General features: G+C 30.8%; 1 protein-coding gene across 1 annotated transcript; it reads right to left on the bottom strand.

Moving 5' to 3' along the window:
- Positions 1-13,011: 13,011 nt before the first annotated feature.
- LOC106720492 (5-hydroxytryptamine receptor 1) lies at positions 13,012-15,280 on the bottom strand. The gene is made up of 2 exons (XM_014515208.2): positions 14,047-15,280; positions 13,012-13,860 (listed from the first exon to the last, which is right to left on the bottom strand). Exons 1-2 carry the CDS (start codon positions 15,010-15,012, stop codon positions 13,114-13,116), a joined length of 1,713 nt encoding a protein of 570 aa, XP_014370694.2. The 5' UTR covers positions 15,013-15,280; the 3' UTR covers positions 13,012-13,113.
- Positions 15,281-15,731: the final 451 nt, after the last annotated feature.

Here is a 15,731-nt window from a genome sequence, read left to right as displayed (position 1 = left end):
AAATTATGTTTCCGAAGTGTTTTCAACATATGCAAAATAAATTCCGTATTCTTTTTTTCAATTTGAAACATCTTAAATTATGTTGAATGGACTTGGGCACCTTCAAATTTTATAATGAATCTGGCTGTTAATTTTGAAAGTGGCCCAACTCCATTCTTGATAAGAAAACGCACGTTATTTACTTAATAATTGCCACTATTTTAACAGGAACTTTAACATCTTTAGATACGCTTAAGCAGTATGACTCCTTAGTATCTTATACGTATATTTTTAAATTCATTGAAACGCAAAATTTTCAATATCTCGATTTGAAGATAAATGGAGTTAGGCCACTTTCAAAATAAGCGGCTCAAATATTGATATAAACATACTCAATTTTATGTGAGAAATATAATTCGTTCAAATATTACATTGACATTTTGATTTGACGAGGGTAAGGCAAAAAAATATTAATAATACCCTAATGTCATTTCTTATAGTTTTATTTCTTTTAAATTTGTATTGTAGTTTGGCATGTGTATAGATTATTCCAACGTAAATTATATATTTGTTATGTAATCTAATATGATATAGAACGCGTCCATTATCCCATTTTATATTATTGAAAAGCACATAATTTTTTAATTTAAAGTATAAGTTAACTTAAACTGGGTCTTTACTACTAAAACGTCTGTCGTCACTCTCAATTAAAAAAAAAAAAAATAGAAAAAATAATAAGTTTTTTCTGGTGGAAGCACAGAACTTTATTTACAGACGATTCGATAATCTCCTTTACAATGGTAACAAATTTAGTGTTCGTATTATCGTTGTAAATAATTAATCATTGCTTTGTACAATGCTCGAATGTTCATTTCGTTATTGGTAGGTTTTATTACGAACTAACACGAATCCCTTGGATCGCACAGCTGTTAGGTCACGAACGGTAGGCATTACGAAGATGTATAAAAAATAGACATTGAAATAATTGCTTATTTAACTAAATAATTTGCAATTAATGTGCAAAGGTTTACGCTTCTGTAATCCTAATTTCTTTTTTAATATTTCTTAATAAAATATTTTTTTTTGTAATTTAATTTATTTACAATGAAATATATAATAAATAATCTATTATGTACCTATGTCACCCAGAGAATATGTACCTTCCCAATAGTGTAAGATTTTCCAAATCGGTTCAGTATTTTTTTTATAATATTATAATAAACAAACAAACAAATCATTCCTCTTTACAACATTAATATAGTTAAAACTCTAGAATAATATCATTGTACTCGTAATATATTTTTCTGCCCTATGTGAAATCTCCAGACTGAAATACTTTTTCATAACTTAATTGCTTAAGTTACAGCCAGATATTAGTGACCTTTATAAAGTAATACAAAAGAACAATAAAGGTTCGGTCATTTATCGTATGATCAAGTAATTTAGTAAAGTTTGAAAAGTTTTCAAAGTACTTATGTCGACTGCTCCATTTTATGCCCGAGGATTCCTAAAATTTTCGGTCATAAAAATATTGTACATTGTTTGATATTTATTTTAATTACTAAATTATGTATCTTATTAACTTTTAAAATAATTATATAAACAAAAGAAATAAACATGGATTTAATTTAAATATAATATATAAAAACTAATATATGTCATTAAAAGGTGTCCCTTTAGGCAAGGTTCCGAAGATACTGGCAGCGTTCCCTCTTTGAATGGCTAGACTAATTATATAATGTGTATTGTTACAGCGTCGGAATTTTAAATGATGTTTATCCTTTGAGAATCCGCCCGTTGGGGGCGCCGTTGGGCTTTACTTGTAATTAAGAAAGGGATCAATCCCTTTCAGAAAGTTTGGAAAAAGTCATTGATACATGTCGTCCGAAATTCCGAGATAAGAAGCAGGGCCACTCAATGTTTTGTGTTATTTAAGAAATATAATATTTGAAAGGTTTTTTATATGTACTAAATTGATAGCAGTTAGATTTTGGCTGTAATCTCTGGATTTTTTTTCTTTGATATTTTTATATTCAAACATTTATTGGTTCATCACTTTAAGTAAACTTGCTTATGCTTATGCACTGGTTTTCATTGCCTAAACAGACATGCAAAAACATATTTTACCAATGTTAGGTTTATCAATTTCTTTTATAAGGGAACTCTAGTTTTATTTTTGTATAAGGTTAGGTTCTACTGGCATTAAGACAGTTTAAAGTCGATTAAAATTGTAATGTAATTTAAATTGTAGATTAATTTAAATCAAATATGAATCACGATAAGGATATGTTTACTATAAATTATTTACACTTCGTCCCCATAACTTTGTCCGGAAAATCAAATGTCAATAAAATTATACAAATTAATTTTAACGTAATTGAGTACGTTTTGTAAACAATGAAGTTAAATTCGTTTCCAGCGGCTTTATTTATAATCGGAAAAGGGATCAAAGTTCCATCCTATTTAAATATGAAGCTCAGACTCGCCAACAGCCTTCGGGGGACGAAAATCACGAAAAGGGATAAGAGGACAATCAGACTAAATTATAACAAACACGTATAGTAATGCCTTAAACCTATACAGCAGATTTGTATACACAACAGCGGTTTTTTTTATCTAGAATGTGGCAAATGACCGAGTGGCCACATGAAATCGATAAAACAGCGAAGTGACCGTTGCCTATAGACTTTTGCAATAAGTTAGAAGGTTCCAAATGAGTTCCCTATGTTGCATGGACCAAGGAAGTACGCAAGTACAGAAAAAGGATGTTTCCTTTTCAGTTAAGTATCCTAATACTGTAAAAACCAATTTCTTTTCTCCTTGTAGGAAAGGATGATAGGGAGAAGAAGATAAAAATCGATATTTAAATGCAGATTAATATTAGAATCCGTATTAAAAAAGGAATTAACAAAGAATTTGCACTAAAAGGTTAAGCTTGCAAAGATATTAATAATTATCAGGTAGTAACTATCAGTTAACCATTTTATACTTAAGTAGTTGTATATTTTAAGTTGTTAACTAAACACGTAAGCACATAATAATAATATATGTATATTTATGTTCTACTTAGCAATATATCAATGATCATCTTAATTATATCTTAACTCTATCTAACGACCCAACGTTGTTATTCTGTCTAGAGAATGTTGTAATTAAATTAACGTTAAATTAACAATCTTTGAGTATCATTGTGTTAATGTGTCGTAATGATGTTTATATGTAATGAATTAGTTGGATATTAGATTATTATATTGGAGCTAAGTAGACATACGTAATTCTTCCAGATTGTGTTTTTTTTATATCATAAGGTGATAAACGAGGAAATAGCGATGCGACCGCTGCCCATAACATCCGCGATTGCAGTGTCTATCTTTATTTAACCGAGGAGGGGACGCACAGAAAGAGAATAATTTCCCTTCTTATGCGCACGACAAATCCCTATCCCATTTCCATCTTCTCTTTTATAAGAAAACTGTGGGAAGGGGAAGAGGACTAAAATTAAGCTTCCAGCACCACACTCATCAGACGAAACGCGGAATTGCTTTCACTTAACGCCTGTGTTCTGTGTGGTCGTAGTATTTCGCCGGGTGAGCCAGCCTATTCGTGTAATAGATGTTGTTGTTGCTGGCATCTAACACTGTTGAACATCTGCGCCAAATTCATTGAGATTCGTTTAGACATCCATACATTAATCTAAACTTAAATAGCCAGTACAATAGTCGAATGTTGGAAAAGTCGCTTAGCAACTGAAATCATTGGGTTTCAAAGATTTACGTTGCCTTTTGTGCAAAGGGACCTAGTTATGTACTAAAAGGCGTTTTCAAAGAGGTGGGTCAAATGTATCATTAATCATACTGTTATCAAATACAAGCATCTTATATTCGAGCAAGATACGTTATAACGACGAAAAAAAATCAGTACTTAACATGTTTTTGTGGGCAAGGCTTTGGAAAAATAGTAAATGGATTTAACATCTGCGACGATAACTAACACTATTTTTTAATTAATAAAACGAAAAATCCGACTGACTGTGAGCCTATGAAAATATCAATCAATATATCAAACTGCTATACAATTTGAGCGATTTTTTACAATGTTTGATATATATGTTATTTATTTTAGTGAATAAATCTATATTTGCAATTAACAAAATTGGAGTTAATGTATAAACATTAACTCATATTACAAAATATCGAAAAAAAAATATTTTGTGAACATGATGTATTTGTGTTGTTAAGAAAATCCATTTTTTTGTGTCTGTCTGTCTATTTGAGTGTCTGTCCTCAAATCCGCGTTTGTTCCGGGTAATCTAAGAAACGGGTGGACCTATTTTGACGTGGTTTTTATTGAAAGCCTGTTTATAGGCTTCTTATTTAATCTGCTCTGATATATCGCGGGCGTTCGCTAGTAAATAAAAAAGAATGACTCCCTCGTTACCATTGGTTAAGTCTTTTAGATTTCAAGATATCACAATGGATGGTACATACATACAAACCTGCATTATAAAGAATAAAAATACATGCGCATGAATCACCTTCCAGTGTAGAACCAAGCTTGCAAGACATATAATGTTTTTACTGTAGGTAATTAGCAAGGTCGTCCGGTTCTAAAGTGTCGACTTTGTTTAGATAAGGGTCATAGTATGTTGCGGTTTGTGGTTTTACACGGTCGGTGCCCCTACATACTAAGTAAAATTTATTCTTAGGTAAGGTAAAATTGTTACTTCACACAATGTGTCCGTCGAAAAATCAGTGAACTTTATTACATAATGTTGTTCTGCGCTAAAAAAATGTAAGCATTCTGCCGTAAGCTACGTGCCGATGCTTATACCGTGCGATCATTGTACTAAGCAAGTTACGTGGTAACTAAATTGAATTTTAAGTGAAAGTATTTAATCATTTAATTTGCAATTTGTGATTTCAAAATTACAAAATTTTATTTAAAATTCATGATTATAATGGTATAAATATGCAATGGTATTACATTCCTATTGTTTTGTTAAGTCGGTTAGTTAAAGCGATGTTCGTTACAACACGGATTAGAAGACAATAGGCGCTCACTGATTAAGGCGAAAGTTATTTTTGAAGCAGAATTATAATTGAGGAATTAAATAGAATGTAACATTACTAATGATAATAAATATGTGTATAAAAAACTGCTTAGTTTTCGTAAAGTACGTTGGAATAGTTAAAATAAATAAACATAAAAAAGAAGTAAAAAAAAGGGTAGAAATATTGTTTTCAAACTGTAAAGATTTTGGGCTTATATTGAACGAATATAAGATTATTCTTCAGAAAACTGTTTTTTGACGTTGAATGATGAAGCAAGAAACTATAAACCTTTATTCCCAAAAAATCAAACAATCCTGAGATAATAATGTTATTTCGTTACAGTGTTAGTTCAAGAAATGTCAGTTTGATTTGCGGTCAAAAGGTTGATTACGGCCGTACCCTCGTCGCTCTTCCCATCAGGAACAGCTATCTTTAATTGAATCAAATCCATACTAATCTATTACAAGATTAGTGAATTAACTAAATAATGCAACTGCATATAAATACAAATATTTATATTTGAAAACCTTTATAAATTATTCTCCTTTTTAAACTTTATTCGTAGAAAGAGATTATCGTTGACATTTATTTTTAAAAACCATATCGAAATTTTGGTATGTATATTTATAATTCATTAGCTATCGCCCGCGACTCCTTCCACGCGGAATTAAAAAAAACTTATTATCATCATGCAAAATGTCATCATCTGTTGAGCCGTTCCGGAGATATCTTCAAAAAAAAAACAAAACAGAGAGAACAGAACAAAGAACAGAGAACATAGAACGGAGAACGGAGAACGGAGAACAGAACAGAGAACAGAACAAAGAACAGAACAGAGAATAGAACAAAGAACAGAACAAAGAACAGAATAAAGAACAGAATTAAGAACAGAATAAAGAACAGGACAGAACAGAACAGAGAACAGAATAAAGGACAGAACAAAGAACAGAACAGAACAGAGAACAGAACAAAGAACAAAACAGAGAACAGAATGAAGAACAGAACAAAGAACAGAATAAAGAACAGAATTAAGAACAGAATAAAGAACAGAACAGAACAGAACAAAGAACAGAACAGAGAACAGAATAAAGGACAGAACAAAGAACAGAACAGAACAGAGAACAGAACAAAGAACAAAACAGAGAACAGAATGAAGAACAGAACAAAGAACAGAACAGAGAACAGAATAAAGAACAGAACAAAGAACAGAACAGAGAACAGAATAAAGAACAGAACAGAAGAGAAGAGAACAAAGAACAGAACAGAGAACAGAATAAAGAACAGAACAGAACAGAGAACAGAACAAAGAACAGAACAGAGAACAGAATAAAGAACAGAACAAAGAAAAGAACAAAGAACAGAATAAAGAACAGAACAGAGAACAGAACGGAACAGAACAGAACAGAACAAAAAACAGAACAGAGAACAGAATAAAGAACAGAACAAAGAACAGAACAGAGAACAGAACAAAGAACAGAACAGAGAACAGAATAAAGTACAGAACAAAGAACAGAACAGAGAACAGAACAAAGAACAGAACAGTGAACAGAATAAAGAACAGAACTAAGAACAGAACCGGACCTGACCGAACCACAATCCTTCCATCCATCCATCCGTCCGTCTGCCCGTCCTTCCGTCCGTCCGTCCTTCCTTCCGTCCGTCCTTCCGTCCATCCGTCCTTCCGACCGTCCATCCGTCCATCCGTCCTTTCGTCCTTCCGTACTTCCGTCCTTCCGTCGTTCCGACCGTTCATCCATTCATCTATCCACCCATCCATATCTTACTTCTTACTTTTATTATAAACGCGAATGTTTGGATCGATAGATTGAAGGATGATTTGAAGATATCATCAGAACGGATCATCAGATCTGGGTGAAATTTGGCATGGATATAGAACATAGTCTAGACGAACACATAGGCTACTAAATTTTTTTTTTTAATATCGTGCGGACGGAGTCGCGGGTGACAGCTAGTTTATAATATTAGTTAGAAGTAAGTTTCGGCTCTAGGTATTCTTATTAATTATTTACGTAAGCATTCAAACTCTTAACTTGAAAATAATTTTACTGTCAAATAAATAAAGATCAATAAACTGTTTGCAGTTGGAACTAATTTGAATTTAAATACCAATATTTTATTGTACCAATTTAAACTCAGCCTAAAGAAGAATTTCTATACTTCGAGAGTAAACCATCGTTTACTCTCGAAGTATAAGAACATTTAAATATGAAAAATGTTTATTCATCAAGCAATACGTTTTTGTTATGACTTCATTTAGTACAGATTTGATGTCGTATATTTTGAAATTTGTGAAATTTTAAATGCACTGATCAAAGATTTCGACTTTAATAAATAATTAATAACGTTCATCTTTTTTTTAAGTCGATATTCTATGTATTTTATATATTACTAGCTGTGCCCGCGACTTCGCGTGAAATACTGTCTTCGGGTAGAATTTTTTTAGGCTAATTATTTTACTTAACCGACGTGCTTTGATTTGATGTATGGATGTAGAAGAACGTGGAGAGAGGTGTGCCAGGACCGTGCCAAGTGTCTGGTCCTGGTTCTTTGCTTACCCCTCTGGGTTACGGGCATGAATTTTGTTGTTGTTGTGGTATTTTACTTAAACTTATAAAAATTACAACAAAACATATTAAAGATACAAAAGATTCATATAAACATCATGTATTCCCATACAAACTTTCATCCCCTATTCCCTTTTGTTATATTGCAGCTTTTAGAGTAAAAAATAAGTTTCAAGCTTCTAACTGTAAAAATGACGACACTTCCATTAAACCCCCACTTTCAACCCCCATACAACGCTTTTTTCGCGTTAAAAAGTAGCCTTTGTTCTTTCTCAGGCTCTAGACTAAATATTGCTAAGGGTGACAGCAAAACATATTAAAGAAAACATTCACCAAAGTCTAAAATATTCCCAAACAAAATTTCATCCCCTATTGTTATTTAGCACCCCTGAGGGAAACATTTTTTAAATCATTGAATTTCATATTTATTTATATCAAATAAGCAGCCTCAAATATAAGTTTTAAACATGTAACTGTAAAAATGACGATACTTCCATATAAATTTCCACCCCCACTTTTATCCCCTTACAAACCCTTTTTCGCGTTAAAAGTAGCTTATGTCCTTCCTCAGGCTCTAGACTACATGTGTACTAAATTTCATTTAAATCTGTTCAGTAGTTTTGGCGTGAATGCGAGACAGACAGATAGAGTTACTTTCGCATTTATAATATTAGTAAGGAAGTAAGGATTTGACATAAAATAGTTCATTTGTTTTGATTTTATTAAATTACAAAACATTGAAAGGTCAAAGGAAAATTTCTCAATCCAAATGACATTATAAATGTTGCAAGAAAAAAATCACAGTATCTTAACTATTTTTAAAACTGCATCTACGAGATTACCTTTAGTAAGTCCTCTCTTCTCTCCGCAAGTCGACTGCTAATGAAGCAATCCACAGTCAGGATATTAAGCTGCGACCCTCTTGAACTCTGTTCCTCAATAAAACCACTCATATTGAACGTAAATACATAAATATGTTAAAGCAATTGAAACAACTCTCCTATAAACCTGGCTATAAATTATTTTAAATAATATTATGCAAATAAAAAAATTCTGAAAACCATAGTACCTTTTTATAAGATTTGAAGTGACTTTTTGGTGTAAAATATTTAAACATTTCTAATTTCGTTTACAACTCGATGACGAAACTCTTCTAACCATTATAGGTGTTCTAGAAAACTGTACTTTATATTAATTTAAGTAGAACTAAAGTAGAAGTCTGTTAAGTTGTACCCTAGTATTATAAATAGAAAACTTTAGTATTTTACAAGATAAAACTTGATACGTCTTCGTCTGGCCAAACTTTATTAAATGTGTTTTGAAGTTCCTCTTATGTATATATATTTTATAAAACAAAAGAAAGTTATAATTGGCATTTTGTTTAACTCCTTAAGTTTTCTAGTGATATTTGTGAAAGTGAAAAGTTTATACTGGAAATTGGAAATATAATTTCACATTTAAACGATTTACGATATTTTAGACAAAATAAAGGAGAAATCTATGGAGAGTTCACAAAGTAAGTTTCAAATGTAACTGAAAATTCATAGGATGTAGACAAAACATAACCATAAAATTCTCTAAGATCCTTTATTCGAAAATTTTGAGTACACTATCTTCTTAATCGTGAAGCCACCTATAACGCAAACCATCCACCTCTTTATTGAGATCTACGCAATAATCTCGATTCAAATTATATTTGAAATCATATTATAATTGAAGTAATTAATATGTATAACATTTTCATTCAGTCCATGTATTGTTTCGTATCTCGTTTATAATGCAGCTTCAATACAGATTTACAAACGTACCGTGAAAACGAGTCTTCTATTGTGTTATTGTGCTCACAAAGCAAAACAATGGGTATACATAGTTCAAGGCGATACGCAAAGTAAATGTTAGCAAGGAACATGTGGACTTGTTTTAGATAAGTTGTTATACGCTGAAACGATATTATTATTCGGGAATTCTTTTTAAAGATCCACACCTTCATATTTTTTTAGACACGTGGATTATTAAACAGTTGAATGTAGGCTTCGAGTGTTGTGTACATGTTTAAAATAAAAAATAATAGCTCACATTCTGGTTGAAAAAAATAGAGACAGCATATAAGTGGAACGGTAGTAAAATTTCGGGGGTTATACGCAATGAATATGATTCATGTTTATTCTTCTTTAGATACGAGGATCAATAGTCTACCTTTGAAAAAAATTATTAAACAAAGCAAATTGTTGTTTTTTCCGTTTGTGTTTGTTTTTAATTTGTAATGAAACTTCATATGTTTGCTATAGTAATGTATTTAATTTCATCATTTTTTGATACTACTATAAGAAAAATACATTTACAATAATTTATAAAGAATTTTACTAAATCTAAAAGTGAAGAATTTATTATTTTTATCAAATAAAAATTAATAAACGTTCAATTGAAATAAATAACGAAGTAGACAGGAATAAAATATTTATACAATAATATTTATAATAATCACGTGATACGAGTAGATAACTTTATCTATACTTAGTTTTCATCACGAAAACACTAATCCCTTGTTCCAAAAGAAAGCCTTAATATTGTATACAATGAAAAAACCGCATATTTTACATTAAAACTTGTTAATTCCGAAATATATCCTGAAAAACTACATTTATCACATCTAAACTTCACAACTTAAAAAAAAAAATGACGTAGAACAATGGCTGCCATGTATAGAATTTTACGTTTTTATGTTACCAGATTAGGACGTTCATTTGAAATGGGATAAATATGTTTTAATCTCTTTTCCTCTCTGCAAAAAAGAATATAACGACATGTTTTAATTTCGTGAATTCTTGTTTATTATAAATGGCACAAAACTATACAAATATTAATTTATATTTACACTTTTTTTTTAATAAATAATAGACTTAATATTTAAAATAAAGAAATTAACATTATCTTAATGTTATTTATGTACATTTAAAATAATAAATATGTTACAACAAAACTTTCATCACATGGTCTTTCTTGTAACGTGTTCAATGTCATCATCATCAACCTGCCCTTATCCCTATGGTGGGTCGACACAGTATGTACTACTCCTCCATACATCTCTATCAACCGTCATATCTGAATTTTCCCCCTTCAGACACATATCCTCTTTCACACAATCCATCTATACTTTCTTTGGTCTTCCTCTACCTTTGTAACGTGTTCAATATTTGGAAAACAATTAAATAACATGTACTTGATAAGTCTTTGGCAAATTATAATATTTTTTTTATTATGAATTGATATATTATGTATTCATCACACCATTTGTATATATTTTAATGACATTTACATTAAATAATTTACAACATTTCTTATATCAAATCTTATAAGTAAATTCGTAGATTTCTAAAATACATAGGTAAAGACAAATTCAGACAAGAAAGTGTTATAAAGTTGGTATAATGTGTTGCAGATTTGCCATGTTGAAATACATGTTTAGAAACAAATTTACCTCTGTTTTCTTTAGGATAAAAGAAGCGGTATTATGTTTTATACTGGTGTTTGTGCAATGGAAACTCTCAGTAAAGTGTTTTGGTAAACTGGATTTATATGATTCATATTTGAATAAGCTTGTTTGGTAAGTTGTTTCTCAGAGTTACTGAATTGGATTGGAGTACAATAAACTTATATAGTAAAGTAACCCGTAAAAGTCTTTGCTCGGCACTTTTCATTTATTTGGTGTTTTTTAAGATAATGTAAATGTGAAGAATAGAATTTAATATTTTAAAGCTAAAATACCTGATGGTGATTGGTAATATTTAATTATTTAGAGAAGAAATTTACTAACATAATAACTGATAAAATCTACTAGTCTTCTAGTTATTTGAAAAAAAAAAACAAATAAATGGGACCCATCTGCAAGCACTTCCTTTCGATTAATTTTTTTTTATCAAAATCGGACCACCAGGGGCGGAGTTTCGCGGTAACACACATAACAAAATACAGTCGAATTGATAACCTCCTTCTTTTTGAAGTCGGCTAAAAATTTATAAATAAGAATTAAATTGTGATGATATCCCGATACAGTTTGTTATTTTGATTGTCAGTGATTCTAAACGAAGTTGTTGCACTGATCAAATATTTCTAAAAAGGTTTATAATCGCAGGATTTCTACATTTAATTAAAATAAACAGAAATAAGAATACCAGAAAAAACCACGAAATCTTCGCTCTACCTTATTTTATAATCCTAAAGATAATTTCACTGTAAAAAATTCGGTAGAATTAAATTGTATTTATACTTTATCTTAGAATATTAGTCTAATTGAATCTACATTAAATTACTTCATAGCAAAATAAGAAACTACCCCAAAGAAAAATTTATGAAGACATACGAGTAACACTCAACAATGAAATTTCTTTTCGCCAAGCGTAGTTTCCCCACACAGTACCTGTTATATTTACTTCTTATGCACTTAGTCGTATTATTGTTTCTCTTATATACTAAATAATTATAATAAACTAAATCTAATTTACAAAGTTGGATAATATTTATTTATTAAAATCTATATTTACATTACAAACAAATAATAATTGAAGAAGTTTTACTTACATATTTTACTTTACAAAATAATATGGTTTAAAACGAAAATCTTTCTAAACATCTTTCTTTGGATCCACGAAATACTTCAGTAATTTTTTCATACATACATTATATCAGTCTCGATATTTTGATTTTCAAACTTTTGATATTATAAACAAAAACAGCAATTAATACTTATCTTAAACGAATAAATTAACACAGCTTAATATCTAAAAATATAACCTAAAAACTCTCAATATTTACATAAAATGCTAAGTATAAGCAATAAATAGAACACGGACTAAAAACTACTATCACAAAAATTGAAATACTATATGTTGCAATTAGACAATATAATTTTAGACTAACTTGTATTTGTTATGAGAGTTAACTAATTGGTAACTTATTATTAAATATTTAATTTAAAACATAGGAAACATATAAGATCACTTAATTAGAAATTATCGAAATAAAATATTTTTTTATTGATTGCACTTTTTAACAAAACAATGATTTTTTCTTGATAGGTGGGGCATTATTAACACAGTTCGTTTGATTTAATCAAAGAAGAAGAAATTCAATTAACAGCGTAGTAAAAATACAAGTAACAAAATTGATTTTCTACTAAAAAAAGTCAAGTATTTTTTACAATAGCTTGTTTTGTACTTAACGAAGTATTATTACAAATGTGTTTTTGGCTTACAATATTATTAAATCCGTTAAACCAGTACCGATTGAAAGAATTACATAATTCTACAAGAATTTAATTTATTCTATATTGTTCTTATTTCTAGGGAAAACAAACAAAAATAGTAACTACTAATCACTACATATTCTTGTGCTACGATATATTTTATCTTACGAACCTTAAGTAATTTATATTGTTCTTTAGTTTTTAATCCTAATTAGATCACAGTATCAAGGTCTTTAATTTCGACCTGAGTTGACAATCATAGAAAACTTTCTGAAGCCCTTATCTCTTCTCTGTCTACAGCCGAAACTATTTCTACACCTTCATCGTAGTTCTGTATTTTGGATGGGTTATTAACACAATAATGTTGATCTGGATCTCCGTATTGGCTGTGATAAAACTCTTCTCTCATCATATGATTCAAATTAGAGCATCTAAAGAATAATATCTCTTGGAATGGTTTTCTAAAATCCCGGTTCAATGTTGCATAAATTATAGGATTGAGAAGGCTGTTGACATATCCTAACCAAAGGAATAATGCACTGACAGCATCTGGTATTGTATCTTCATTGACAAAAGGTCTAATTAGAGCCAACACAAAGAATGGCAACCAGCAAATTATGAAAGCAGACATTATAATCCCCAATGTAGTCGAAGCTTTACGTTCTTTAGCAAGTTGAAATCTCAATTTTTTCTGATGTGGTGAATGTGACTGATGAAGTAAATCTTTAGCTAAATGACTTTTATTAGCGAAATTTGATAAAGATGAACGAATTCTACTCGTACTTAACTTGTTGGTACTTTCAGATGATGGACGTCTTCTACCATCTTTGTTTTGTCTCTTTGGATCTCGTACGTTTTCAACATTTGCAGGTGGTCTGTTTATAGTATGAATTGGTCTTGTTGGTGTTCTTGTGTGTTGTAACATAGGGCATTGTGATTCGTTTGATTTCCTTTGCCCAGTGAAACATCTGCCGATCGAACTTTCAGTTTTCTCTGAACTGCACTGTAAAGGGAGAAAGGATTAAATTATTTAGTAACAACACAAGGATTTGGTGGTTAATTGTTTCTGCACTATTATATTGAAAATTGATAACTCTTCAATAGTCTATGCAAGTTTAAATTATGATTAGTAGATTTAATGTAACAGAAATAGAGAAAATCATAACGTGAATTGAAAAAAAAACTTTACCATAGTATTAGTACTAGCAGTAGATCCTCTCGTCGGCGGCTGTGGTTCTTGTGTATCCAGTAGCTTCGCTTTTGTCGCGCCACCATTCTTTACATTAATTTCCAAATAACAATGCGTCTCCAAATGTGATTGTGCTCGTTTTTCATCTTTTACTATCTTTCTTGCTGCACTAAATATCTTGTAGTATACCACCACCATTACAGTTAGCGGTAAATAAAATGAACCAAAAGTAGCGTAAATTTGATACCCTTGATTCTGAGATACAGAACAACTGGTCTCCGTTTTCTCATTACCTAATATTAATACTGGAGGAAGGGATATGAAAGCTGCACTCATCCAAACTATAAATACACAGAATAACATCCTTCTCGGTGTTCTTTTGACACCATATTCTAGTGGCTTTGTTATAGCGTAATATCTGTCAACAGATATCATGCATAGATTAAGAATACTGGCAGCACAAGACAATACATCACTCGAGACCCAGAAATCGCAAACTACAGGTCCAAAAGGCCAAGTACCCAGTAAATCATATATCATAGCTACTGGCATCACCATTGTAGCCACACAAAGATCGCTCACTGCAAGAGAAACTATCAAATAGTTGCTCGGTCTTCTCAGTTTTCTCACCAAGCACACGGCGACACAAACTAAAATATTCCCCACGATTGTCCCAAATATCACTATCATGAAAACTATTGCTAGAAGAATAGTCACCGATGTTGAATATTTTGAATGTTTTATGTGTGAATTTCTAACTATTGTTGTTGTATTTTCTACCAATGTCCAGTTAAATGTCGAGTTTAAGTTGGTAACATTGAGTCCAGAGAGATAAATATCATCTAAATCATAGGACGCGAACGCTAAATCTAATTGCAACGCCAAATATATGAATATAAGAAGACACGAAGGTAAAGTAACAAAGCTAGGCTGTGAACGATTGAATTTATAACCTTGTGCCGCCATACGACTCCCTGAATGGGGTACCGATTACTGTCTTCGTGGTCCTATGTTTACCATGCATTGGTTTCAATATCTCCAGTCTGTAAAAGGTAAAACCTTCTATAATCAAGCTATTAAGTCAAGTTTGGAATATTCTTTTTTCAGGTAGCATTCTTGACTTACAAAGCCGCCACCGACAATAACTACAAATAATTATTAATTGACAAATTATTTGGTTTTTATTAAGTACTCTACAAGCAGCCATTAGATAGTTACGATGTGATTGCTTTTTATTTTTGTCAGACTAATTTATTGGATTTAGTTAAAATCGTTCCTGCATATTTAACGATGCTTGCAAATCTGGTCCATTTTCACTGTTTCTGCAGTTAGTACCTGAAAACAAAAGAAATCGTTTTACAATAAAGTGTATTCGTAAAAAATACAGTGCACAGGACAAGCTGTCGCAGTTATCACTTGCAGCTGATGTGTTTTAAAATTATCCTGGCTTAATAGAAAGCTTGGTGGATCTAACACTAGGTTATAAAAGGATGCTAAACTGTTGAAGTGCTTACAAAAGAATTTAAAAAACATTCCCTTACGAGGTTTTACGACTTTCACAACTTTTAATTGAGACATGAAAGTTTTAAACTTTTAAGGAACAGTTTGTTAAAAACACTCATCGCATAATATAGTAGGTAAAATAAATACAAGTTAAAAGGCTTCAGAATTTTTAATTGCATAAA

Source organism: Papilio machaon, chromosome 24 (assembly GCF_912999745.1).
Source record: "Papilio machaon chromosome 24, ilPapMach1.1, whole genome shotgun sequence".
NCBI lineage: Eukaryota > Metazoa > Arthropoda > Insecta > Lepidoptera > Papilionidae > Papilio > Papilio machaon.
Note: the sequence above shows the minus strand (reverse complement) of the source record. Positions and strands in the feature narration are given on the sequence as shown.